The sequence below is a fragment of the Pristis pectinata genome, chromosome 3 (assembly GCF_009764475.1).
Source record: "Pristis pectinata isolate sPriPec2 chromosome 3, sPriPec2.1.pri, whole genome shotgun sequence".
Taxonomy (NCBI): domain Eukaryota; kingdom Metazoa; phylum Chordata; class Chondrichthyes; order Rhinopristiformes; family Pristidae; genus Pristis; species Pristis pectinata.
This window is the reverse complement of record NC_067407.1, coordinates 135,948,709-135,973,099: the sequence shown is the minus strand read 5'-3', so window position 1 is coordinate 135,973,099 and position 24,391 is coordinate 135,948,709. Positions and strand designations below refer to the sequence as shown.

At 46.8% G+C, this 24,391-nt stretch overlaps 1 protein-coding gene across 1 annotated transcript in view; it reads right to left on the bottom strand.

Annotated features, from left to right (window-relative positions):
- Positions 1-24,391, bottom strand: part of arfgef3 (ARFGEF family member 3) — a 107,236-nt gene that overhangs the window by 19,898 nt on the left and 62,947 nt on the right. The window contains 13 exon segments of the mRNA XM_052011274.1: positions 381-509; positions 3,378-3,522; positions 7,136-7,239; positions 9,860-9,866; positions 10,212-10,267; positions 10,270-10,332; positions 12,795-12,843; positions 12,845-12,937; positions 14,982-15,161; positions 17,495-17,568; positions 17,571-17,639; positions 19,291-19,424; positions 22,215-22,526. Of these exon segments, the coding sequence (XP_051867234.1) occupies positions 381-509; positions 3,378-3,522; positions 7,136-7,239; positions 9,860-9,866; positions 10,212-10,267; positions 10,270-10,332; positions 12,795-12,843; positions 12,845-12,937; positions 14,982-15,161; positions 17,495-17,568; positions 17,571-17,639; positions 19,291-19,424; positions 22,215-22,526 (1,415 nt within the window).

Genomic DNA, 24,391 nt, shown 5'->3' with positions numbered 1-24,391 from the left:
CAGACATGGTTATCACATTTCAATCCTGGGGAAAAAAATATTCATTTCAATTGCAGAGTGCCGAGGGTATCAACACAATCTAATTTCCAGACAAACAACCCTCTCCGAGTCATCCCTTTGCTTCAAGTATGTTCTTACATTGATCCATCAAGCTGTAATTTGCACATTTCCAACCCATTCACCACCTGCCTGATTGAAGCACATCAGATGGGTGTATTTCCCGGGATCCAAATAGAGGAAGAGGGGGAAGATGGGAGAGAGGGGTGCAAGTGAAGGGAGGGAAAAGCTGAAGGGATGGAGAGGGTTGGTGGAGGGAAAGAGGGAAAGGTAGATGGGAGAGAGGGAGGGGTGGGGCAGTGGGTCAGTACGCTTCCATTTACCTGGTACTTTGGTAACCTCTCGCAGCAGCTCGAACAGGAGGTCCAAGGTGGGAGCCTGATGTTGGCGAGGGCAGTTGGAGACAGCAGTGGTGAGCTGTTCCAGTAGCAGGATCCAGACTTGAATCAAACCTAAAGAGAACACCAACAATTACTCCCATTGGAAGGGAATGCTTCACACCAATCAAATCACACATCTCAGGAAAAGAGATTCAACTTTGCAACACTGAATATTAGAAAGCCTTTCGATCACTTTGACATGGATTCTTTATTGTTGGTGACCAGTTAACTAAATGATTCGCCTCTCAAACCACTGTCCTTCCACCACATTGTGCCACACTCACAACGGAACCAAGATTTGGGTGATTTTCACTGTTTCGATTGGGGGTATTGGGGCAATTAAAGGTATTGTGAAATACACTTTACAAAGTTAAATAGGAAAAAGATTTGGAATTTTGTAGCCTTCAATAGCATTGTCATTGCTAAGACCCTCATTTCAATTATCTGGAAGTCCCTGTTGACTAGAAACTCATTTGGATCAAACACACAAAAACTCTAGCTACAAGAGCTAGTCAGAGACTGGGTTTCCTGTGGCAAGTCATAGAGTTATACAGCGCAGAAACAGGCCTTTCAGCCCAACTCATCCATGCCAACCAAGTTGTCTACTTGAGCTAGTCTCACTTGCCCGCATTTGGCCCATTTCCCTCTAAACCTTTCCTATCACTGTATCTGTCTAAATGTCTTTTAAACATTGTAACTGCACCCGCCTCTACACTTCCTCTGGCAGCTCGTTCCATATACCCATCATCCTCTGTGTGAAAAACTTGCCCCTCAGTTCCCTTCTAAACCTTTCCCCTTTCACCTTAAACCCATGCCCTCTAGTTCTTGATTCCCCAACCCTGGGAAAAAGACTGAGTGCATTCACCCTATCTATTTCCCTCATGATTACACCTCTATAATATCATGCTTCAGTCTCCTATGCTCCAGGGAAAAAAGTCCCAGCCTATCTAGTCTCTCCTTATAGCTGAAGTTCTCCAGTTCAGATAACATCCTTATGAATCTTTCCTGCACCCTTTCCAGCTTAATGACGTCCTTCCTATACCCAAGTGACTCACCTCCTGACATATAGAAGTTGTTCCATTATCTACGAGGTACATCACTTGCCTTGATAATAATATTTAGCTCTAATAATATTTGAGCAGCTCAATAATACTCTGGACAAAGCAGCCCACTTGACTAGCATCTCATTAACCACTGTAAGCCCTCTGCCACTGGGCCAGAGTGCACCACCTACAAAATGCACTGCAGTTACTGAACCAGGCTACTTCAACAGTACCTCCCAAACCCATAACCTCTACCACCAAGAAGGACAATGGCTACAGGTACATGGGAACACCGCCGCCTGCAGGTTCCCCTCCATATTACTCACCATCCCGACTTTGAAATAAATGGCTCTTCCCTCATCGTCACTGGTCTAAATCCTGGAACTCTATCCTCCAGCACTGTGGGAGAACCTTCACCAGAAGGACTACAGTTGTTCAAGAAGGAGGCTCACCACCACCTCCTCAAGGTCAATTCGGGATGAGCAATAAATGCTGGCCTTGCCAGCAATGCCCATAAAAGTCATAACAAGCACTTTTCACTGCCTCAGGATGTTCTAGACCCTGTATAATTCACAGGTAATTGAATACTTCTGAAGTGCAGTCACTGTTATAATGTTGGATATGGAGCAGCCAATTTGCTCACAGCAAGCTCCCACAAACAGCAGTATGATAACAACCAAAATATTGTACTTAATGTTGAGGGACAGATATTGGCCAGTACCATCCTTCACAAGGAATTTCTGTGATCAGGAACAGATCATCTAAAAGGCAGGTGGAGAGGATTCAACTTTAACTTTTGGTAGAGAACCGGATAAATAGTGGAAAAGGGTAACATTTGCAATGGAAGAAGTGAAGGGGAGTGGCACTCATATGAGACTTTCAAAAGCCTACACAGGCAATGGCCTGAGGCATCCTCTGTTACCATTAGACCCAAGGCAAAAAGTACACGAGTAGTTTCTTGAGAACACATGAAATAGAATCAGAAAGAGATCATTCAGCCCTGTATGTCTGCTCTCCCATTCAATTGGATCACAACTGATCTATTACCTCAGCACCACTTTCCTGCACCACCAAGTATCCCTTGATTTCCCGCATGTTTAAACATCCATCCATCCTTGTCTTGAGTATACTCAGTGACTGAGTCTCCACAGGTAGAGAATTCCCACTTGCCGGGTGAAGAAATTTCTTCTCATTTTTGCCCCTTATATTGAGACTGTGACCCCTTCTCTAGACACCCTAAGTTGTTGAAACACCATCCCTGCATCTACCCTGTCAAAAACTGTAAGTTTTTGTACATTTCAGTGGGGTTAACTCAAAGTCTTCTAAACTGGAGGAGCATAGGTCCGGTCTGGCTAATCACTCCTCATAGGGCGAGGTGGTAAAACGTACAATCTTTTCAGTTAACTTTCAGCCAGAGTTAACCAGATTTCTATCAATAAAACACACCAGCAGCTCTTTGAAAGGGCAAAGGGCACACATTATAGGTCCCTCCTTCTGTTAGGTTCGGCACAGTCGCACAGCTCCAGTGACCCGGGTTCAATCCCAACCTCTGTCTGTGCGGAGTTTGCATAATCTCCCTGTAACCACATGGGTTTCCTCTGTGGGTTCTGGTTTACCCACACATCCTAAAGACGTGGGGGTCGGTAGGTTAATTGGCCACTGTATATTGCCCCTGATGTGTAGGTGAGTGGTAGAATCCGGGGGGAGTCATTGGGAATGTGGGGAGAATAATATGGGATTACTATAAACAGGTGCTTGATGATCAGCATAGATTCAGTGGGCCGAAAGGCCAGTTTCCATTCTGTTTGATTCCACGACTCGATCAACCAGAACCAGTTGGCAATCCGGCACCTTTTCAAATGCCAGTCACTTCTGAAATGAAAGTTGGACTTCCCACCTGTGTCATCATCAAACTCATTGAGGGCGGTCTCGATTCCATCCTCGCTGTTGATTGACCTCTCCAGACCTTTGAAGGGGAAGCTGGTGAACTGAGCCCCGTGGAAAATGGGTTTCGAAGGCATCTTGTAGATCTTGGCAAGTAACTAGGCAGAGTGAACAAAGCAACCAGATTCATAACAGGCATCAGTCAAAGATCAACTGAAACATTCCAGAACTACAATTAATAGGTTTTCATTGGGTTTTCCTTTCCCTGGATGTGGGTTGCTGCTGGCAAGAGCAGCATTTATTGCCCATCCCCAACTTCCACTGAGATGAGTAGATTTCTGGGTCATCTCATAAGACAATGAAGGGTCACCCCCATTGCTGTGAGTCTGGTGTCACATATAAGGCAGAGAGTCTAGACTTCCTCCCTGAAGGACATTAATGAAACAAATTTTTATAACCATCTAATAGTTTTGTGGACACTGTTATAATTCCAGATTGAATTTCCCAGCTGTTTATGATGGGGTTTGAATCCCTATTATTGAATCATTAGCCCAGAAGTCTGGATTACTATTCCCACTCCTGAGATCTAAGTACAAACATCTAGGCTGAAGGAGTGCTGAGCTGTTGGCAGTGCTGCTTTTCGGAGGGAGCATTAAACTGAAGCCATGTCAGCTGGATGTAAAGGTAACATAACCACCATGACACGGTACTCGATATCTGTAGATCAGGCAGTAAGAAGAAGGGAGCTACAAACAATCTACTGAGGAACTCAGCAGGTCGAGCAGCATCTTTGGGTGGAATGGAATTGTCGACGTTTCGGGTTCTGACTTTGACCAGAGACGTCGACAATTCCTTTCCTCCCACAGATGCTGCTCGACCCGCTGAGTTCCTCCACAGATTGTTTGTTGCTCCAGATTCCAGCATTTGCAGCCTCTTGCGTCTCCGAGAGAAAGGAAATTAGGCAAGTAAATGGAGTTGGAGTGTAGAATAACCATGAGTGATAGAACAGGATTGAGGGGCTGAATGGACTCTTGTTTGTATTTTGCTGTGACTGTTTTTTGTTTATCTTGCAGGTAACATTATCTCCAGGATAAAGTTCGCTGGCTGCTCATCCTGCCTGGTTCCCAGGACAGCAGGTGACGACTCTGTTCAAAGGTACCCTTTAATTGCAGCACAAACAGCCCAGCTTCCTCCATTGACCACGATTTGTCCCTTGGCTAATGAGACACCCCTTCTAAAATTCCAAAGACAAGGTCTCAGGAAGTAACATCATGCAGTGATGTTCAAGTCCTTGGGATATCTCAACACAGTTAAGTGATGTAAAAACCAGCAGCCAATTTGATTGCAAGCTCCCAAAACAAGCAGTGAACTAATCTATCAGGATAATGTACTCTTTGAGTAATGCCTTGGGGTCTTTAAATCCAGCTATACAGAACAAAGAATGGTACAGCACAGGAGCAGGCCCTTCAGCACACAATATCTGCGCCGAACACAATGCCGAATTAAACTAAATCTCTTCTGCCTCTACATGATCCATATTACTCCGTTCCCTGCATATCTAGGTGTCTGACAGCCTCTTAAACACTACTGTCATATCTGCTTCCACCATTTCTCCCAGCAGCCCATCCCAGGCACCCACCACTCTCTGCTACAACATGACTTCCTGACTCTTATACTCAATGCCCTGACCAATGAAGGCAAGCACGCCATATGCCTTCTTTACCACCCTATCTACTTGCGTGGCCACTTTCAGTGAGCTATGGACTTGGACCCCAAGATCCCTCTATGCATCAATGCTGTTAAGGGTCCTGCCGTTAACTGTATATAAGTTAACCTTACATTAGACCTCACACTCTACAACACCTTAAACTCCATCTGCCAGTTCTCTGCCCATATCTGTAACTGATCTATCCCTTGGCAGCCCTCTAGACTGTCCACAATCTTTGTGTCACCTTCACACTTAAGAGTACTGTGTCCAGTTCTGGTCGCCTCATTATAGGAAGGATCTGGAAGCATTGGAAGGGGTGCAGAGGAGATTTACCAGGATGCTGCCTGGTTTGGGGAGTATGCATTACAAGGAGAGACTAAGGGAGCTAGGGCTTTACTCCTTGGAGAGAAGGAGGATGAGAGGAGACATGATAGAGGTGTACAAAGTATTAAGAGGAATCGAGAGAGTGGACAACCAGCACCTCTTTCCCAGGGCACCAAAGCTCAATACAAGAGGGCGTGGCTTTAAAGTAATGGGTGGGAAGTCCAAGGGAGATAGCAGAGGAAGGTTTTTTACCCAGAGAGTGGTTGGGGCATGGAATGCGCTGCCTGGGGCGGTGGTGGAGGCAGGTACATTGGTCAAATTCAAGAGATTGCTAGATAAGCATATGGAGGAGTTTAAAATAGAGGGATATGTGGGAGGAAGGGGTTAGATAGTCTTAGGCGAGGTTTAAAGGTTGGCACAACATTGTGGGCCGGAGGGCCTGTATTGTGCTGTACTGTTCTATGATTCTATGAACGTACTAACCCACTCATCTATATTTTCATCCAAGTCATTTATATACATCACAAACAAAAATATAGATTATATAGACTAATCATCCCTTCAATGACTCCTGCCCTCCCCCACGTTCCAAAACTTCCCCCCTTACTCCACTAGCACTTAAGCCTCGATCTTGTGCTCAACCCTCGGAATGGGATGAATCTTCCAACTTGTCAGAAGGACAACTGCATTTACATTTTCACAGCATCCGGGTAATGAAACTGCTGTGGAATGGAGGTCCCTGTGGTAAATTGGGATTGTTGCAGCTGTAATTTGTACACAGCAGTGCATTAGTAACCAGAGCTGTTTTAGTAATGTTTAGTGAAAGATAAATATTGTCCAGGGCAATGGGCATTAACTGGCCTGCTCTTCTTCACAAGAGTGACATGGGATCTTCGAAGCCCTCCTGGCACAACGCATGTGGGTTCAGTTTAATGTCTCATCTGCAAGTCACCACCAGCTGGGCAGCCTTCATGTTTCTGCGGAAGCCGCTGGAGTCAGACTGGAACCCATAAACTTCTGAATCAGAGTCAAGGGGTTCAGTCTGCTGAGCCATAGCCATGGCATGGTTGTCCCTGACAATGCCAGCATTTAAAGTGTCACATAGGATGAAATAACCCCCTTGGCCACTGAGTCTATGCTAACCATAAACCACACATCTTACACTAATCCCGCCAATTCTATCATTTACTCTCCCCACATTCCCATCAACTCCGAGATTCTACCATTCACCTACATGCTAGGTGCCGTTTACAGCAGCCAATTAACCTTAATGTCCTTGGGCTGTGGGAGGAAACCCGAGCCCCCACTTATTGCCTATTCCCAATTGCCTGACTGGATTTCCAGGCCATTTCTGCGGAACCCGGGATAGAGCAAGACACAGAGCCAAGTGTCGGAGAGTGGCCAAGTGCAAGAGAGAGTAAAGTACCAACACAGGCTCAGAGTCTGAAGAGAACTGAGGGGAAAGTTTGGCATTGAGAAGGCAGGAGGAGACTGCAGAACTTGCGAGGGAGAGCCACACGAAGGATTTATTTGCTGGCCCACCACTGGCCCCAAGTGTGGGAATCAGCTTGGAAAATCCTCGACCCCACTCCTCTCCCTGCTCATCATGTGCTTTGCCCTGTCATTGCGAGATATACCACTTACAAAGCAGGCACCAGGGAATTTCGGGGCATTATTTAAGCAAAAAACGTGATGCATAGGGACTGGCTTCATAGGAAATATCTAGGAAGGCCCTTTACCTGCGAGCACTTCCTGAGGTAATCCAGGGCGGGAAGGCACAGATCAGAGGAACTGGATCCTGATCCCGGGAAGCAATTCCCTATTTCTTTACAATCCTCACCACCTTCGAACAGAAGATAAAATTAACTTTAGTAATTCACAATCTTACAAAAAAAAGTCACTACTTGGTCGTTCCCATATTATTGCATCTGGCCCATCCCAAGTCAAACATCTTTCTGTCCACGGTGAGCAGTCAGGGTGCTGATATTTTAATTACTGGCTTTTGCCAATGACTACTGACTGTGTAAACAGCCCAGAGTCCGACTGCTGTTGTACAACAACAACTCTGTTCATGTAATTTTAAGGGGTGATTCATTGTGGGACTTTCTTAGGAATTCGTCGGGAAGATAGGGAGAAATACATTTTCTGGTGGTGGAAGAGTCTAGGACAGGAGCTCCTGACATTTAACATTTGGGCGACAGATTGGGAAACATATTTTCCTACAGGAAGCAATGGATCCAAGCTTGGCTTTTGGATTCTTTACTAGCTGGGGTGTAAAAGGAGATGCAGATAAATCTGTTGACTGTATCAGAGGTAGCATTGTGTTAAAAAGTAAGAAGTATGGCAGAGCCAAGCTGAGTGGGAAGATAGAAGACTGGGAAATTTTTAAGGTGCAGCAGAATTTAACTAAAAAGGTAATTCGGAGGAAAAAATGAGGTACGAAGGCAAGCTAGCCAGGAATATTAAGGAGGATAGCAAAAGCTTTTTTAGGTATGTGAAGGGAAAGAAGTTAGTTAGGAACAATGTTGGGCCCTTGAAGACCGAATTGGGTGAAATTATTACGGGAAACAGGGAGATGGCAGTCGAATTTAATTAGTACTTTGGATCTGTCTTCACGAGGGAAGACGTAAGAAATCTCCCAGAGGTAAGGATGGACGAAAGGCAGAGGGTGACAGAGGAACTGAAGTGGATTGACATTAGGAAAGAAATGGTGATGGGTAGACTAATGGGGCTGAAGACTGACAAATCCCCAGGTCCAGATGGTCTGCATCCCAGGGTACTAAAGGAGGTGGCTCTAGAAATTGTGGATGCATTGGTGATCATTTTCCATGTTCCTTAGATTCGGGGTCAGTTCCTGAGGATTGGAGAATGGCTAATGTTATCCCACTTTTTAAGAAGGAGGGATGGAGAAAACGGGGAACTATCGTCCAGCTAGCCTAACATCTCTGGTGGGGAAGATGCTAGAGTCCATTATTAAGGATGAATTAGCGGCATATTTGGATAGCAAAGATAGGATTGGGTCGAGTCAACATGGATTTACCAAGGCAAATCATGCTTGACTAATCTACTGGAGTTTTTTGAGGATGTAACCAGGAAAATAGACGAGGGAGATTCAGTGGATGTTGTATACCTCGACTTTCAGAAGGCATTTGATAAAGTGCTGCACAGGAGATTGGTGGGTAAGAATTAGGGCTCATGAATTGGGGGGCGAGTATTAACATGGATAGAAAACTGGTTGGTGGATAGGAAACAAAGGGTAGGGGTGAATGGATGTTTCTCAGAATGGCAGGCCGTGACTAGTGGGGTGCCACAGGGCTCGGTGCTGGGACTGCAGCTGTTACGATCTATGTTGATGATTTAGATGAAGGCATTGTGAACAACATTAGCAAGTTTGCTGATGATACAAAGTTGGGTGGCAGTGCGACATGTGTAGAGGAAGTTAGGAGAATTCAAGGTGATTTGGATAGGTGGGTAAGTGGGCAGATACTTGGCAGATGAAGTTTAATATGGATAAGTGTGAGGTTATCCACTTTGGGATCAGGAACAGGAAGGCAGATTATTATCTGAATGGTGTGGAGTTAGGTAAGGGGGAAATACAAAGGGATCTAGGAGTCCTTGTCATCAGTCACTGAAGGTGAATGAGCAAGTGCAGCAGGCAGTGATGAAGGCTAATGGAATGTTGGCCTGTATTACAAGAGGAATTGAGTACAAAAGTAAAGAGATTCTTTTGCATTTGTACAGGGCCCTGGTGAGACCACTCCTGGAGTACTGTGTACAGTTTTTGGTCTCCAGGGTTAAGGGAAGGATATCCTGGCTATAGAGGGCGTGCAGCGTAGGTTTACAAGGTTAATTCCGGGGATGTCGGGACTGTCTTATGCTGAGAGGTTGGAGAGACTGGGATTGTACACGATGGAATTGAGAAGATTGAGAGGGGATCTGATTGAAACATACAGGATTATTTAAGGGATTGGACAAGATAGAGACAGGAAATATGTTTCAGATGTTGGGTAAGTCCAGGACCAGGGGACATGATTTAAGAATAAGGGCTAGGCCATTTAGGACAGAGGTGAGGAAAAACTTCTTCTGCCAGAGGGTTGTGAATTTGTGGAATGCACTGCCTCAGAGGGCAGTGGAGGCCAATTCTCTGGGCACTTTCAAGAAGGAGATAGATAGGTTTCTTATAGATAGGGGAATCAAGGGATATGGGGGACAAGGCAGGAACAGGATATTGATTGTTGAGGATCAGCCATGATCTCAAAATGGCGGTGCAGACTCGAAGGGCCGAATGGTCTACTTCTGCTCCTATTGTCTATTGTCTATTGACTTGAGGTAGGGATGGCAATCAGACACAAGCTCATAAAATGCTGCAACATGCTCGAGGGGCTGAACAATCTCCTCCCATTCCTATGGTCCTATGAACGAGCAGGATTAGTAGCTTTCTTTCACTGCTTTTTATCTAACACTCCTCCCCTCTCTGGGAGATATTTAATGCAGTGAATTGTCAATGCTGACTACTTTTTGCTACAATGCACAGTAGATGGAGGTCAGGTCCTACAATAAGAGTATAACTTGGACATTGTGAGTCCACATTTGTCACCAGGTGGAGATGGTTGTGATAAAGCACCACTGGCCATTCTTCGCTCAAGGGACTTGAGGCCAAGTGTAGCACCCAGCCTCTGACACCTCAGTATGGCAGGAGCTAACACAGCAATGGCTGAACCTGGTCATGTGGCTCTGCGACTCACCCAATCAAGGGCTCTCTCCAAGGAACTTAACTTTAACAAGATTTTAATCTTCTATTAACAACAAGCTTACCCAACCCTTGACAAACTTCATAAGGCACATTATGTAGTCAGTGGCTGCATTAGCAAGACTTGAATGTTATCCGTATTGAGGAACGCTTCAAAGACATCGAAGACCGGAGCCTGGGATTTCCCTGCCAAGAGACAAAGTAACACCCAATGTTATTTAGCTATGGGTAACCTGCAATCGACCAGCCCCCAACTCCAACAGCTAGGCGAATCAGAAAGGATTCTCAGATGTGGGAAAAAATCGAGGTCACGCACTTTGGTAAAAATAGAAAAGCAGAGTACAGGTTTGGGGTATGTAAGGGCTCTGTTGCTGTCTGTAAGCTGATGTCTTCATAAATCTGAAAGGTCCATTTCGATAGCTACCCATAATCTTATCGCTCTACATACACTTGCTATAATTCTTTCATTTCATTGAATATTCACCCTAACACTACCCATAAATAACTGATGGCAAATGTACAGTATCCAGTCATTAATGAATACCATGAAACATTTTATTATTACTGCTCTGCCAGGACCGCAAGAAACTGCAGAGAGTTGTGGACACAGCCCAGTGCATCACGGAAACCAGCCTCCCCTCCTTGGACTCTTGTCTTTACCTCTCGCTGTCTCAGTGAAGCAGCCAGCATAATCAAAGACCCCACCCACCCAGGTCATTCTCTCTTCTCTCCTCTTCCACCAGGCAGAAGGCACAGGAGCCTGAGGGCACGTACCACCAGGCTTAAGGACAGCTTCTACCCCACTGCGATAAGACTATTGAACGGTTCCCTTATACGATGAGATGGACTATGACCTCACGATCTACCTTGTTGTGACCTTGCACCTTATTGCACTGCACTTTCTCTGTAGCTGTGACACTTTACTCTGTACTGTTATTGTTTTTACCTGTACTACATCAATGCACTCTGTACTAACTCAATGTAACTGCACTGTGTAATTGACCTGTACGATTGGTATGCAAGACAGTTTTTCACTGTACCTCGGTACAAAGTGACAATAATAAACCAATAACAATTATTATTAAAGTGAAAAATGGTTTAAAGATGTCTGGAAGAATTCATGTAAAGTCAGATTTCACGCAATTCATAACCTGGGGAGCCCCTGTATTTCTTAAATGTTGAGATTGACAGGTGTTGGTGTTCAGAGGGACCTGGACGTTCCTGCAATTCGAATCACCTGACAGTTAACATAGGTACAGCAAACAATTAGGAAGGCAAACAGTACGTCAGCCTTCACTGAGAGAGGATTTGAGTACTGGAGTAAAGATTTTTCCTGGACTTCCACAGCACCTGAGACCACGCCTTGAATATTGTGTACAGGCCTGATATCCCTGCCCTTGGAAGGATGTACTTGGGATAGAGGGAGTGCCACTAAGCTTGACTAGATTAATTCTTGGGATGGTCGCTTTGTCCCGTGAGGAGATGTTGAGCGGACTAAGCCTATACTCTTGTGAGTTTAAATAAAAACAAAGCAATCTCATTAAAACCAGAGGTAACTGGTGGACCTGAGGAGAGGAGTTGTTGAAGCATGACAGGCAGATCGAGCGAGGAACTGTGGACACAGCTCAGGTCATCACAGAAACCAGCCTCCCCTCCATGGACTGTCTACACTTCTTGCTGCCTCGGTAAAGCAGCCAACTTAATCAAAGACCCCACCCATCTCGATCATTCTCCCTTCTCCCCCCTTCCCATCGGGCAGAAGATACAGAAGACCGAAAGCACGCACCACCGGGCTCAAGGACAGCTTCTATCCCGCTATTATAAGACTATTGAACAGTCCCCTTGTATGATACGGATGGACTCTTGATCTCTCAATCTACTTCATCATGGCCTTGCACCTTATTGTCTGCCTGCACTGCACTTTCTCTGTGACTGCAACACTTTATTATGCACTCTGTTATTGTTTTCCCTTGTACTACCTCAATGCACTGATGTGATGAAAAGATCTGTATGGATGGCATGCTAAGTTTTTCACTGTATCTCAGTACGTGTGACAATAATAACCAAGTTACCAATTTAGGTAGGGGAGGGGGAGGGGAGGAGTTGGGAGACATGATAGGTGGAAGCAGACAAAAAAAGAGGAGGAGGAAGCTGGAACCAGGAGCGGGCTGGAGAGGGTGAAGGCAGAGACAGCTGCTGGAGGGTGAGAAGCAGGAACACAAAGGGCTACCATTGCTGGAATCTGATGACACAGGAGACTGCAGATACTGGACTCTGGAAGCAAACTCACAAACCACTGGAGGAACTCAACCAGTCACACAGCATCTGTGGAGGGAAGCGGACGTTCCACATTTCAAGTCAAGGCCCTTCATTCAGACTGAAGAAGGGTCTCGACCTGAAACATCAACTGTCTGGATGAAGGGTCTCGACCCAAATGTCAGCTGTCCACTTCCTCCATCGATGCTGTCTGACCTGCTGAGTTCCTCCAACGTTTTGTGTGTTTGCTCTGAAATCTTAAGGAAAGTGATGACGGAAACCATTAGGGGAGCGGTGAAGGGCACAGTTCCTCCAGTAGTTTGTAAGATTTGAGTGTTGTTCTGCTGTCCGGTTGCTGGATGGAGAGAGTGTTCGTTTCATTCTTCACTCACCCATGGAATAATCACCAATCAGATACTCCTTCACGTCCGACTTGTTTGCTGTGTACGGTCTTCAACGCACTGAAGAGCGGCCGCCAGCCCGACTGGATCTGTGGGGAGCAGGCCTCCACCAACTCTCCGATCGATGTGATCACCTAAACGGCGCAAGGCAGCACACCCTGATCACACTGGCTCACAGCAGGCCCTTCCCCACCTCCCTCACAGCATCTCCAACATAACCTCCCTCACCGCCTCCGCGCCACCTGTTAGTCCATACCTTCACTCCGTCTACCCACCTGGGTTTCACCACCTCTGCTATCCCTCCCTCACAAAAATTAATTAATACCAGTTATGCAATTTTTAAGGAGACAGAAGAGACTGTAGTTGCCGGAATCTGGAGCAACACACAAAATGCTGGAGGAACTCAACGGGTCAGGCAGCATCCGTGGAGGGAAATGGACAGTCAACATTTGGGTTGAGACCATTCATCAGTGAAGACGAAGAGCCTGGAGCAGAAACATTGACTGTCCATTTCCCTCCACAGATGCTGCCTGGCCTGCTGAGTTCCTCCAGCATTTTTTTTGATGCAGTTTTGAAGTTGACTTCCCCCAGTTTCATCCGTTCTTTGGGGAGGGGGAAGAATTTCAAATTTCCACTGCCCTCTTTCTGGAAAAACTCCTGCTTCTAATCTTAAAGTTATACCTTGTTCTGTATGCACTGTCCCACCAAAGGAAACAACTTCCCTTTATTTATGAAAATCAAAAAATAACTGCAAATGTTGGAAATCTGAAATAAAAACTGAAAATGCTGGGAAATCTCAGTGGGTCAGGAAGCACCTGTTGGAAGAGGAACATTTCACATTCAGGTTGAAGACTGAAGGTTATGCAATGAAGGGTCCTTTGCATAAATGCTATCTGACCTGCTGAGTGTTTCCAGCATGTTCTGTTTTTATTTCTCTTTACTTATGCCTTTAATTCTTTCATGTATAGTTGATAAAATTATCCCTTAATGTCCTGCACTCATATCTCCCTTCAAAACAAACTTCCCTCACAATTTAATTGCTTCAGACTGGATATCATTCAGGGGGATTACTGCAGCTGGAATATTGTGCATATGTTATGTTAAGGGCTGGCTGCTGTGAGGCCAAGAACCGGCAGCTGCGAAACCTTGCAATAGACGGAGAGAGTCACTGAAGGAAGCAGAGTGTCAGGAGGAGGCAAAGGCTGAGAAATCTCTTTGCACAAGTTCTCTAGAAACATTTGTACAGTTGAGAACAGACTTAACTCAATGGCAAAAACTTTGCCCATTTCTGGATCTCTTGACAGGTGTCAGAGAGAAATTGACTCCTGACTTCATTAGCATAAAAAATTTTTCCACTGTAAAACGTACCCACATGATGTCACACCATTTTATTGGTCTGGAGTACAACATTCACTCACAGGATAACCCTCTTCTACTAACCCTGTTTCCCCCGGAACAGTGCTATTTAAGGGGCCAACACTCAAACTATATCCTTATTCCTCTCAGAGGTCTGAGACTTCCTGCAACCTCACACATGTGCCCAGACTGCTGGAGGTGAAGATCCCAGTTACTCTCAGCTTCGTGGCCTCAGGACCACTCCAGGTTGCTGCCAGCTGATCTCTGCCACATCTCACAGTTTGATACTCAATGCTGCATTAGGGAAGTCACCCAAACTCCACAGTTTTTTTCCACATGTGACAATAATGAACCAATTTAATTTACCAATTAGTTGAGGAGACTTCATGTACCTTTCCTTCAGCCCACAGGGACAGGCAGAAGGGGCACAGGGATTTGGCTATACTGCAGGCTTCCTCAAAGTGTAGGAATTCATAGACTGTACTCGTGTTGTATTCCTTTCAGAGACATTCCCGACAACTATCTCCCGGAGGGCTGGCTGTAGCCCTGAAGGGTCCTCTCTAGCCTCCTTGTATGGAGAACATGCCTCCTGCAGGGTCTGATCCTCAGCAGCATGTCCAGGACTTGCTGCCCCCCCCCCCACCCCTGTAATACCCGATCATTGCAGCATCCATTCTTTAAGCAAGTGCACTCCCCAGTGGCTGGAAGAGTGCAGCAGCTGGCTGCTGAGATTGCAGCTGCAAGGCTGGATCACAGCTGCAAGAAACGGAAGAAAGGGGAATGTGACTGGGGCTTACTGATGCCACTTACAGCTGATCTTACCTGATCCTGCACATCTTCATCGCACAGTTCCAGCTGCATGATGTGCTCAAATGGCCGGAACAGAGCCTCGTTGAAGTGGAAATGGGGCAATTCATTCCAGTCTGTGAGAACTTCCGTCAGGATGTCATGGATGAAGGAGACGGCCTTCTGGGACACATGCCTCTCCTTGTGGCAGGCAGCCTGAGCAAAGGGAAGATTAACTTGCATTGATGCTGGTGAACATAAATGAGGAGGAAAGCCCATTGATGAGAATAGCACACTATTATACTTAAAGCACTTTAAAGGAGGTTCTTCTACTTGCAGCACTCAAGGTCGTTCCTGACTGATGAATACTTCAGAGGCATCAAAGGACTTGAGCTTTAAGGCACATGTTAGCAGTGTGATGAAACACTACTCCCTATTTACCTGCATGGACCCAGTTATAATACTCAAGAAGCTCGCTGCCACTCAGGACAACATGACCCGCTTCAGCAGCAGCCCGCCCACCTCCCCCAACATCCCCCTGATGAAAAGTCATCAACCTGAAACATAAAGCTGTTTTTCCTCCCTCCTCAGATGCTGCCTAACCTGCTGAGTATATCCAATGCTGCAGTACTTCCTCGCTACTTCTGCCCCTAGTGCACCAGGACAGCAGTATGTGTTGAACCCACTGGACCAAGACACCAAGACCATGCACCTGCCAAACACGCGAGCTCTCCCACCCAGCTGGATGAGAGCAGAAGGACCATGGGGACACCATCACCTCCAGGTCTCACCATCATGGGCTCCAGGACTTGGAAATATGTCATAGATCAGAGATCATGAAGTAACACAGCATGGAAACAGGCCATTCGGCTCATCGAGTCCATGCCAACCATCAAGCACCCATCTACACATCCTATTTCATTCCCCCCCCCCACATTCCCATCAACTCCACCCCTCCCCAGATTCCACCACTTATCTAAACACTAGGGCCAATTGACCCAACCCGCACATCTTTACTTGTGGGGGAAGCCCACCCAGTCACAGGGAGAACGTGCAAACTCCATACAGACAGCACCGGAGGTCAGGATTGAACCTGCGTCTCTGGAGCTGCGAGGCTGCGGCTCTACCAGCTGCGCCAGTGAGTCACGCACGTCAGGATTGTCACGGGGTCAAAACCTACCAAACCACACAGTGGGAGTTCCATCAACACGTGATCTGCAGTAACTCGACGGGGTGGCCACCACCAACATCTTAGGAGCAACAGGTATGAGGAGAGAATGTAAGGTACTTCAGCAGTACTCACACCCCCACAAATGGATACTGTGGCTTAGCAGTTTGTCACTGGGCTAGCTATCCCGAGGCCAATATGTTATCCAATAAGATCATTGCCAATCCCCAAATTCCTTGATCCAAAATCAAAATACTGCAGATGCTGGAACCTGAAATAAAACAAAAGGTGCTGGAAATACTCAGCAGGTCAAGTAGCATCTGCTGAGAAAGAAACTGAGCGAACAGTTCGGGTCGATGACCTTTCATCAGAACTGAAAAGTCATCACGCTGAAGTGTTAACTCTATTGCTTTCTCCACAGATGCTGACTTACCTGCTGAGAATTTACAGTATTTTCAATCTCCTCAGTGCCTAAAAACCTACTGATCTCAGGCAATGACTGTATAGCCACTGATCTCAGGGTAGGAGGATACCGAATACTCAACACCGGTAGAAAGTTCTTCTCACCTTAATTTTAAGTGACTGACCCTTAATAAAATGACCAAGGCCCATAAGTTGGAGACTCCTCAGCCTGAGGAACAGCCTCTCAGTCATGGAGTTGTACAGCACAGAAACAGGCCCTTCATTCGCACCATGTCCCATGCCTATCTTTTGCCCACATTAGGAACATATCCTTCTATGCCTTGCCTATTTTGTCAAAATGTCTCTTAAAACACAGTGATTGTATCCAATTCCACATCTCCTCTGGCAGTGAGTTCCAGATAGCAACCACTCTCCACTGAAAAACATAGCCCTCAAATCCCCTTTAAAATTCCTTCCTCTCACCTTAAACCTATCTGCCTTGTTTTGATGCCTGTACCATGGGAAAAAGATTCTCATCTACCCCATCTATGCCAGGGTGGTGGTGGTGGAAGCAGATACGATCGTGGCCTTTAAGAGGTTTTTTAGACAGACACATCAATATTCAGGGAATGGAGGGATGTGGATCACGTGCAGGCAGAAGGGATTCGTTTAATTTGGCATCGTGTTCGGCACAGACATTGTGGGCTGAAAGGTCTGTCCCTGTGCTGTACTGTTCTGTGTTCTGCTACACACCTGCATACTAAATGTGGGTGTTTCGTGTACTATGACCTCAGATCATTTCGTATTGCCTCTCGTCCTTCTGAACTCCAAGGAACTTACACCGATCTTGCTCAACCTCTCCCGATCCGAGGAATTAGTCTGATGACTCCGCACATCTCTGGGGTAGCTAGGGGGCAGGCTATAAATGCCTGCCTTGACCCCGGAAGCCTCCGTCCAGTGAAAGAACGTGAACGCTTACCTCTGCCAAGTGAGGGCCCACCACACCCCAGGTCTTCATCAGGTGCAGGAGGGGACGGGACCTGCTTCGCACGATCGCAGCATCACGTCACCGAGTCGGAAGAGGTGCAGAGCGCTGCGTCGGTCTAGGGTGGATCTGGCCTCTCCTGTGGATCGAATGCCCATTAACCAGTGGCACAGATCAGACCCCGTGCTTACTCCAACACCACTAGTACCACTAGTGTCACTAGGGGCCTGTCCACTCCTGGGAGTGGCAAGGCATCGAGGATGTTTTGCATTCATATAGCACGTTTCACAGCCGTTCCACCCAATCAAATCTATTTGCTGCTGTAATGTAGCAAAGGCAGCATAGCAAGATCCCACGGATGATCATATGTTAATGACCAGATATCCAGGTATCAGGGCACATGGGACACCTTCTGTGGATTATTGCCATGGGACCTTCCATCCCTGCCATCCAAGAGGCAGCACCTGTGACCGTGCAGCTCTCACTCAGCACTGCAATCTTGATTCTGTGCTCAAGTCTCTCACTTGGGACTGGAACCCTCAACCTCCCAACTCAAGGGCAGGAGCCCACTGAACCACAGCCAAACCTCCTGTAAAGAAGGGGGCAGACTCTTTCAACTCAAGGCCAACAAGAACCAGTTCCTGCTGGCTGATGTCCGACCTGGTAAACAGAAGGTACTCAGGCGAGAGTAAAAAGAGACACACAGGGTACTTTCTGACAATGTTACTTTGTTCTTGGCCATGGTCAGGAAACATCTATTACCCCATCCCTAGCTGGCCCGAGAGAACATGAAGTGTACAGCCGTGTGGACAGGATTTAGTACCGCTGTCTCGCAACCCCAGAGATCCGGGTTCAATCCTGGCCCCTGTCTGTGTGGAGTTTGCGTGTTCTCCCTGTGACCGCAATGGGTTTCCCCTGGGTGCTCCAGTTTCCTCCCTCATCTCAAGATAAAGTGGTTAACTGGCCACTGTAAATTGCCCCTCAGTGTAGGTTAATGGCAAAAAGAATCAAAGGGGTTGATGGGCATGTGTGAGAGAGAATAAGTTGCAAGGGTACAGGGAAGTAGGCAGAGTGGGTAAAGGACTAATGGGATTGTTCCCCTGGGAACACTCCGACAGACAGAATGGCCTTCCTCTGTGCTATTATCAGAATGATTGCAATGAAGCCACACACCATTCTGCCTTGGAAATATATCACTATCACTGGGTCAAAGTCCTGGAACGCTCTCCTTGGCAGTCACACCTCAAAGACTGCAAAGGTTCAAGAAGGCAGCTCACCACCACCTTCTCAAGGGCAGTGAGGGATGGGCAATAAATGCTTGCTCAGGCTGCGATGCCCACACCCCTTGAATGAATATAAAACAAAGCTTACCAAGTGTGTCACTGGGTAGATGGTAACAGCAATCACTTTTGATTCAATCTAAGGGAAACTTAATAAATTTGGTAATGAATAATTTGGGAACTTATGAGGGAACAAGGAGGAGTTCAGACCTCTGGTTTGCAAGGTTTACCACAGGGGTTACTCTGATGGTGTCTGTTGGGGAATCATTGACGGGGACTGATCATCATAATTGGTCAGGAATCCCCTCTGTCACCGCACTAGGTGCCACCTAGATGGGTAGACACCAAGCTGGAGGTCTTTTTATGACTGGCAACTGCATGGGAGTTTGGAAGGACCACTGTTTCAATCTTCACCCCTGCCCAGGTACCCCACCCCACTGTCAGACACTGGGGATTAAAACCAGTTCCACAGGTGCCTCAGGGATGGCCGGAAGAGTTCGGAGGGGTTACCTGGCATTGCAAGTGAGTAGTCCACGGTCTCTGTGGCGGAGTCAAAGAGCGGGGCTTGTGATGCTTTCCGCAACTGATTGAGGAATCCGACCAGAGCGTTTAGATTGAGTTTCACGGCAGCATCTTCAAACAACCTGTCGGATAGAGGGAAGGAGGGAGGAACAGTGACAGAGAAGAAAATGTAGGAATTAATTCATATTGGTTCCCTCTCATACACCACCAGATTAACTCTTGATCTCCCAATCTACCTCGTCGTGGCACTTATACTTTACTTGTCTACCTGCACGGCACTTTCTCTGTAACAATAACACTATATTCTGCATTCTGTTCTTCTTTTACTACCTCTATGTACTTACATATGACAAGATCTGCCTGGATGGCACACAGGCCAAAGTTTTTCACTGCATCTTGGTGCATGTGACAGTAATGAACCAATACCAATTCATGGGTATTTTCAGGTGAATTAACGCCTTGCCTGACCTGCTTTTATTGGCAATTCTCCCAGCCAGATTTTAATTCGGTCCCACCCTGAGGTTGTGATTAAATCTCTGACTTCAATAGTAATTCTCTCCCACTTCGGTTTCACCAATAAGTCACTGCATCACACCGTCATTTCCACAGGAGGCCCAGTGGTTCCATCTGATTTGTAACGTAGCTGCCCCGTCAGTCCTTCCCCTCCTGAACCTGACCTAACCCAACCAACCTGAGCCAAGACCTGTAATTCTCTCCAGAGCTGGCCCGATCCAGAGACATTTGCAGAAAAGACGCTGTGCTGCACACGTATTGCTCCTGGGGCTACAGGAAGCAAATCATTCTGACCTGAGAGAAGTACTGAACTGGCCTGATCCAACCAAAGCTCATCTTTCCAGTTGGGTCCATCACACTTGGCTGGGCCACAAGATCTTGCAGTCCACTCTGTCCCTACAACCCTGTCAAGTTACTCCCTCTCAAATGCCTGTCTAACTCCCTCTTGATATCCCTGACAGATTGTGTTTCCACCACCTCCACAGGCAGCGTGTTCTGGATCATTAACGCTCTCGGTGTGAAAAAATTTCCCTCTTCCTCGCACCTCCCCTTTTGCCCAGAACTTGAGATATCTTTTTCATAAAATAAAAACAGAAATGCTGGAAATATTCAGTTGGTCAGGCAGCATTTGCAGAAAGAGAAACAAGAGTTCATGTTTCAGGTCCAAGAACCACATCAGAACATTCTAACCTGAAATGTTAACTTTCCACAGATTCAGCCTGATCTGCTGGGTACTTTCAATATTTTCCATTTTCATTACAGATTTCAAGCATCTGCCCTTTTCTGATCTTCAATTAAATCTATGTTGCTCTGGTCCATGAACTTAAGGGAACAACTTCTCTCTATCCTACCTAGACCGTCACAACCTGGTACACTTGAGACACAAGAGACTGCAGATGCTGTAACATGGAGCAAAAAGCAAGCTGCTGGAGGAACTCAGCAGGTCAGGCAGCATCTGTGGAGGGAAATGGGACAGTCGACGTTTTTGAGTCGAGACCCTTCATCTGGTACACCTCATCCAATCTCCTCTCAACCTTTTTTGCTCCAAGGAGAACAACCACATGTTCTCAATCTGACCCAAGAGCTGAAATCCTTCATCCCGGAACCCATAAATAATTCTCTTGAGGTAGACCTTGCTCATAATTACCCCCTTCCCTTTGCCCAACCAGTGGCCGTCAGGTCTTCAAACACACTGGACCTCACTTAATTCCCTTCTCTAGCTCTTACCCGCTATCTTTTCTGACGCACTTAAAACCTCTGCCGTCGGATACTTATCCTAACACTCTTTCCCTAAATCTGCATCCACGTTTGCTTGTGAAATACGTGGCATGTAATAAATGAGAACTGTTTTCATTGGACGTAAATTCCAGGTCACAAAAAAAAAGCGAGTCTTTGTAGCATAACTAATTAAATAGCACACCAGGATTATCCCATCCAACAATGGATTTCGGCTTAATTATTTTTGATGTGCCTGAAGAAGCTGATATCTAACTACTTAACCTATTTTTTTAATCACTCTCCTCCTAATGGTAATTGGTTTATTACTGTCACATGTACCGAGATACAGTGAAACATTTTGTTTTGTATGCCATCCATACTGATCGTTGATGCTTTTTGCCATCATTATGCCTCCTAGCAAGCTCCGTGTTCTATCTATTCTCCACGTAAAGACTTTAACATGAATCTCCCTTGGGTTTATCGGTGACCACGATATATTTCTATCTGACCTTCATTTATCAACATCTTGGATTTTCCCCATTTGACTCCTAAGAATTCCCAAGCCGTGACCCTTTGGAGCATTCCGGATGGCACTGAGAAATCCAAGGCCATGTATCAGCAGCACAACAAAGCCCTATGTTAGTGGTGGAAGTAGCTATCCACCCATCCACCCCATCAGGTACTTCCTGCCCCATTAGTGGAAGAATCTGTGGGTCCCACACTGATCTTGTCAGTTACCTCACAACCCACTAAACCAGAGGGGAATCACATCGGGAAAAGCACGGTAGTGTAGCAGTTAGCGTAACACTTCACAGTGCCAGCGACCCAGATTCGATTCCGGCTGCTGTCTGTAAGGAGTTTGTACGTTCTCCCCATGTCTGCCTGGGTTTCCTCCAGGTGCTCCGGTTTCCTCCCACATTCCAAAAGATGTACGGGTGAGGAAGTTGCGGGCATGCTGTGTTGGTGCCAGAAGTGTGGCGACACTTGTGGGCTGCCCCCAGAACACTCTACGCAAAAGGTGTATTTCACTGCGTGTTTTGATGTATGTGTGACTAATAAAGATCTTATCAGCCTCGACCCAGAGACACTGCTTAAGAAACAGATCCACTTGGACTTCCTTGTTACCAAAGGGAGGGCTCAACCTGGTCCATGAAGCCAACAGATTTCAGTTCCTGACTTACTTGTCGGCCATCGTGGAGAGTGTGCAGACGGCCTTGGCCGCATTGCTCCCGGTCAGCACTCCTCCTCCACGGCTGTCGAACACCTTCCCCTTGTGGTTCTCCTTGATCAGCTCCTGGATGGTGAAGGACTGGATGACGGGGTTGCCGACGTTAGCGTCCAGCTCAGGGCTCAGGTCCCTGGTGGAGTAGCGAGCTGTGTCCAACGAAGGGACAAACCCTGAGGCCTGCTGAGCTTGTGTGACGGTGATGGGAGGTTGGGACCCACCATCGCTGAAGTGGCTGTGTTCCAACGTGCTGACGTATTCGCACACCCTGAGGGGACACAGGGCCTGTTACAGCCTTACAATATCACACCCTCTGTTTTACACACTCTCCCCATGACTGTCCTGTCTTCACAAATTCATTAAGGCACAACATGTACTATATTCATCAAAGGGGGGGAGGGGTAGTTGGGCACACAAGAGACTGTAGATCCTGGAATCTAGAGCAAAAAAACAAACTGCTGGAGGAAGTCAACGGGTCGGCAGTGTCTGTGGAGGGAAAAAAAATAGTCGATGTTTCGGGCTGAGACCCCTGCATCAGGACCGAGAGTGGCGAGGGAGGTGGCCAGAATAAAGGGGGGAGGGGGGAGTGGCGAGAAGGGGGCCAGTAGGTGTTAGGTGGCCAAGGAGGAGTGAGGGATGATGGGGAGATGGAGCCGGGTGGGGGAGAGGGAAGGGGAGAGTTGGGAGACAGATGCAGGTGGGTGATAGTTGGAAGCAGACAAGGAAAGGAATAAAGTGCAGAAGGAGGTAGTTGCTTAGTTGCAAGGCAGAAAGCTTAACCTGTATATGTTCTAGTCTAGAAACTTAAACTGAAAAAATCCATTGGCATCCTGTTATACGTCTGTGAGTAGTGTGTGATTTGGGGGTATGTTTTTGCAGTGTTTGCATGTATTACCTGGTGAGGTCCCATTTCCTCGAATGATCCACCCTTCCTCCACAGTCATTCTCCCATCATATACAAGCAAGTAAAGACATTATCAACAAGTGCAGCACACAAGACACAGTGGCACAGCTGGTAGAGCTGCTGCTTCACAGCTCCAGTGACCCAGTTTCAGTCCTGACCTCCGCTGCTGACTTTGTGGAGTTTGCACGTTCTCCCCGTGACCACACGGGCTTCCCCCGGGGGCTTCAATTTCCTCCCACATCCCAAAAACTTGAGGGTTGGTCGGTTGATTGGCTGTTGTAAATTGCCTCTAGTTTGTTGGCGAGTGGGAGAATCCAGGGGGAGTTGATCGGGATGCAAGGAGGACAAAATGGGATTAGTGTGAATGAGTGCTTGATGCTCAGAATGTACTCTGGGCTGAAGGCCCATCTCTGTACCATATGACTCTATACTAGTATTTACTTAGTGAACGGCAGAAATGGGAAGGGTTTTCTTTTGCCAGTAATCCGGTCTGATCAGTGATTTGCCTTCTACACAGGGAGGTGCCAGTGTGCTTACTGACGCACCCACCACTGCCAGTTTAGCAATAATGCAACAAGAGGCCGTTTCAGCTCATTGAACCTACACAAGCTTCTCAAAGAAGCTGCTGAGCTGGACCCACTCTCACCCCAAATTTCAGCAACTTAATTCTCCTTCGTCAAATTTCCTCAAGATCACCACTGGATCTGTTCCACCCACACCCACAAACTACTCAGTTGGGTAAGGGAGCTGTCTTCATATCTCCATTCATTTCCGTTCTATAGCACACAAGGGTCCTGAACCAGCGAATGAGCCCATCAAACTCTTCCTCCCATTGCACCGTCCAGTCACAGCCTGAGTATTTCCTAATATTGTCCAACCGTGGACTGCAACATTCCTAATCACCACCCCTCCATTCATATCCACGCCTCCACCAGCCCCTAGCCAACTCAATGGCTGGGGGGATGAGAATCAATGAGGATTCAGGCCGTGAATGGGGAAGGAACACAACGAGGGGAGATTTGATAGAGGTTACAAAATTATGAGGGGTATAGACAGAGTAAATGCGAGTAGGCTCTTTCCACCTAGATCAGGAGAGATAAGTATGAGAGAACATGGCTTTAGGGTGAAAGGGGAAAGGTTTAGGGGGAACATTAGGGGGAGCTTCTTCACTCAGAGAGTGGTGGGAGTGTGGAACGAGCTGCCATCTGATGTGGTAAATGCGGGCTCAC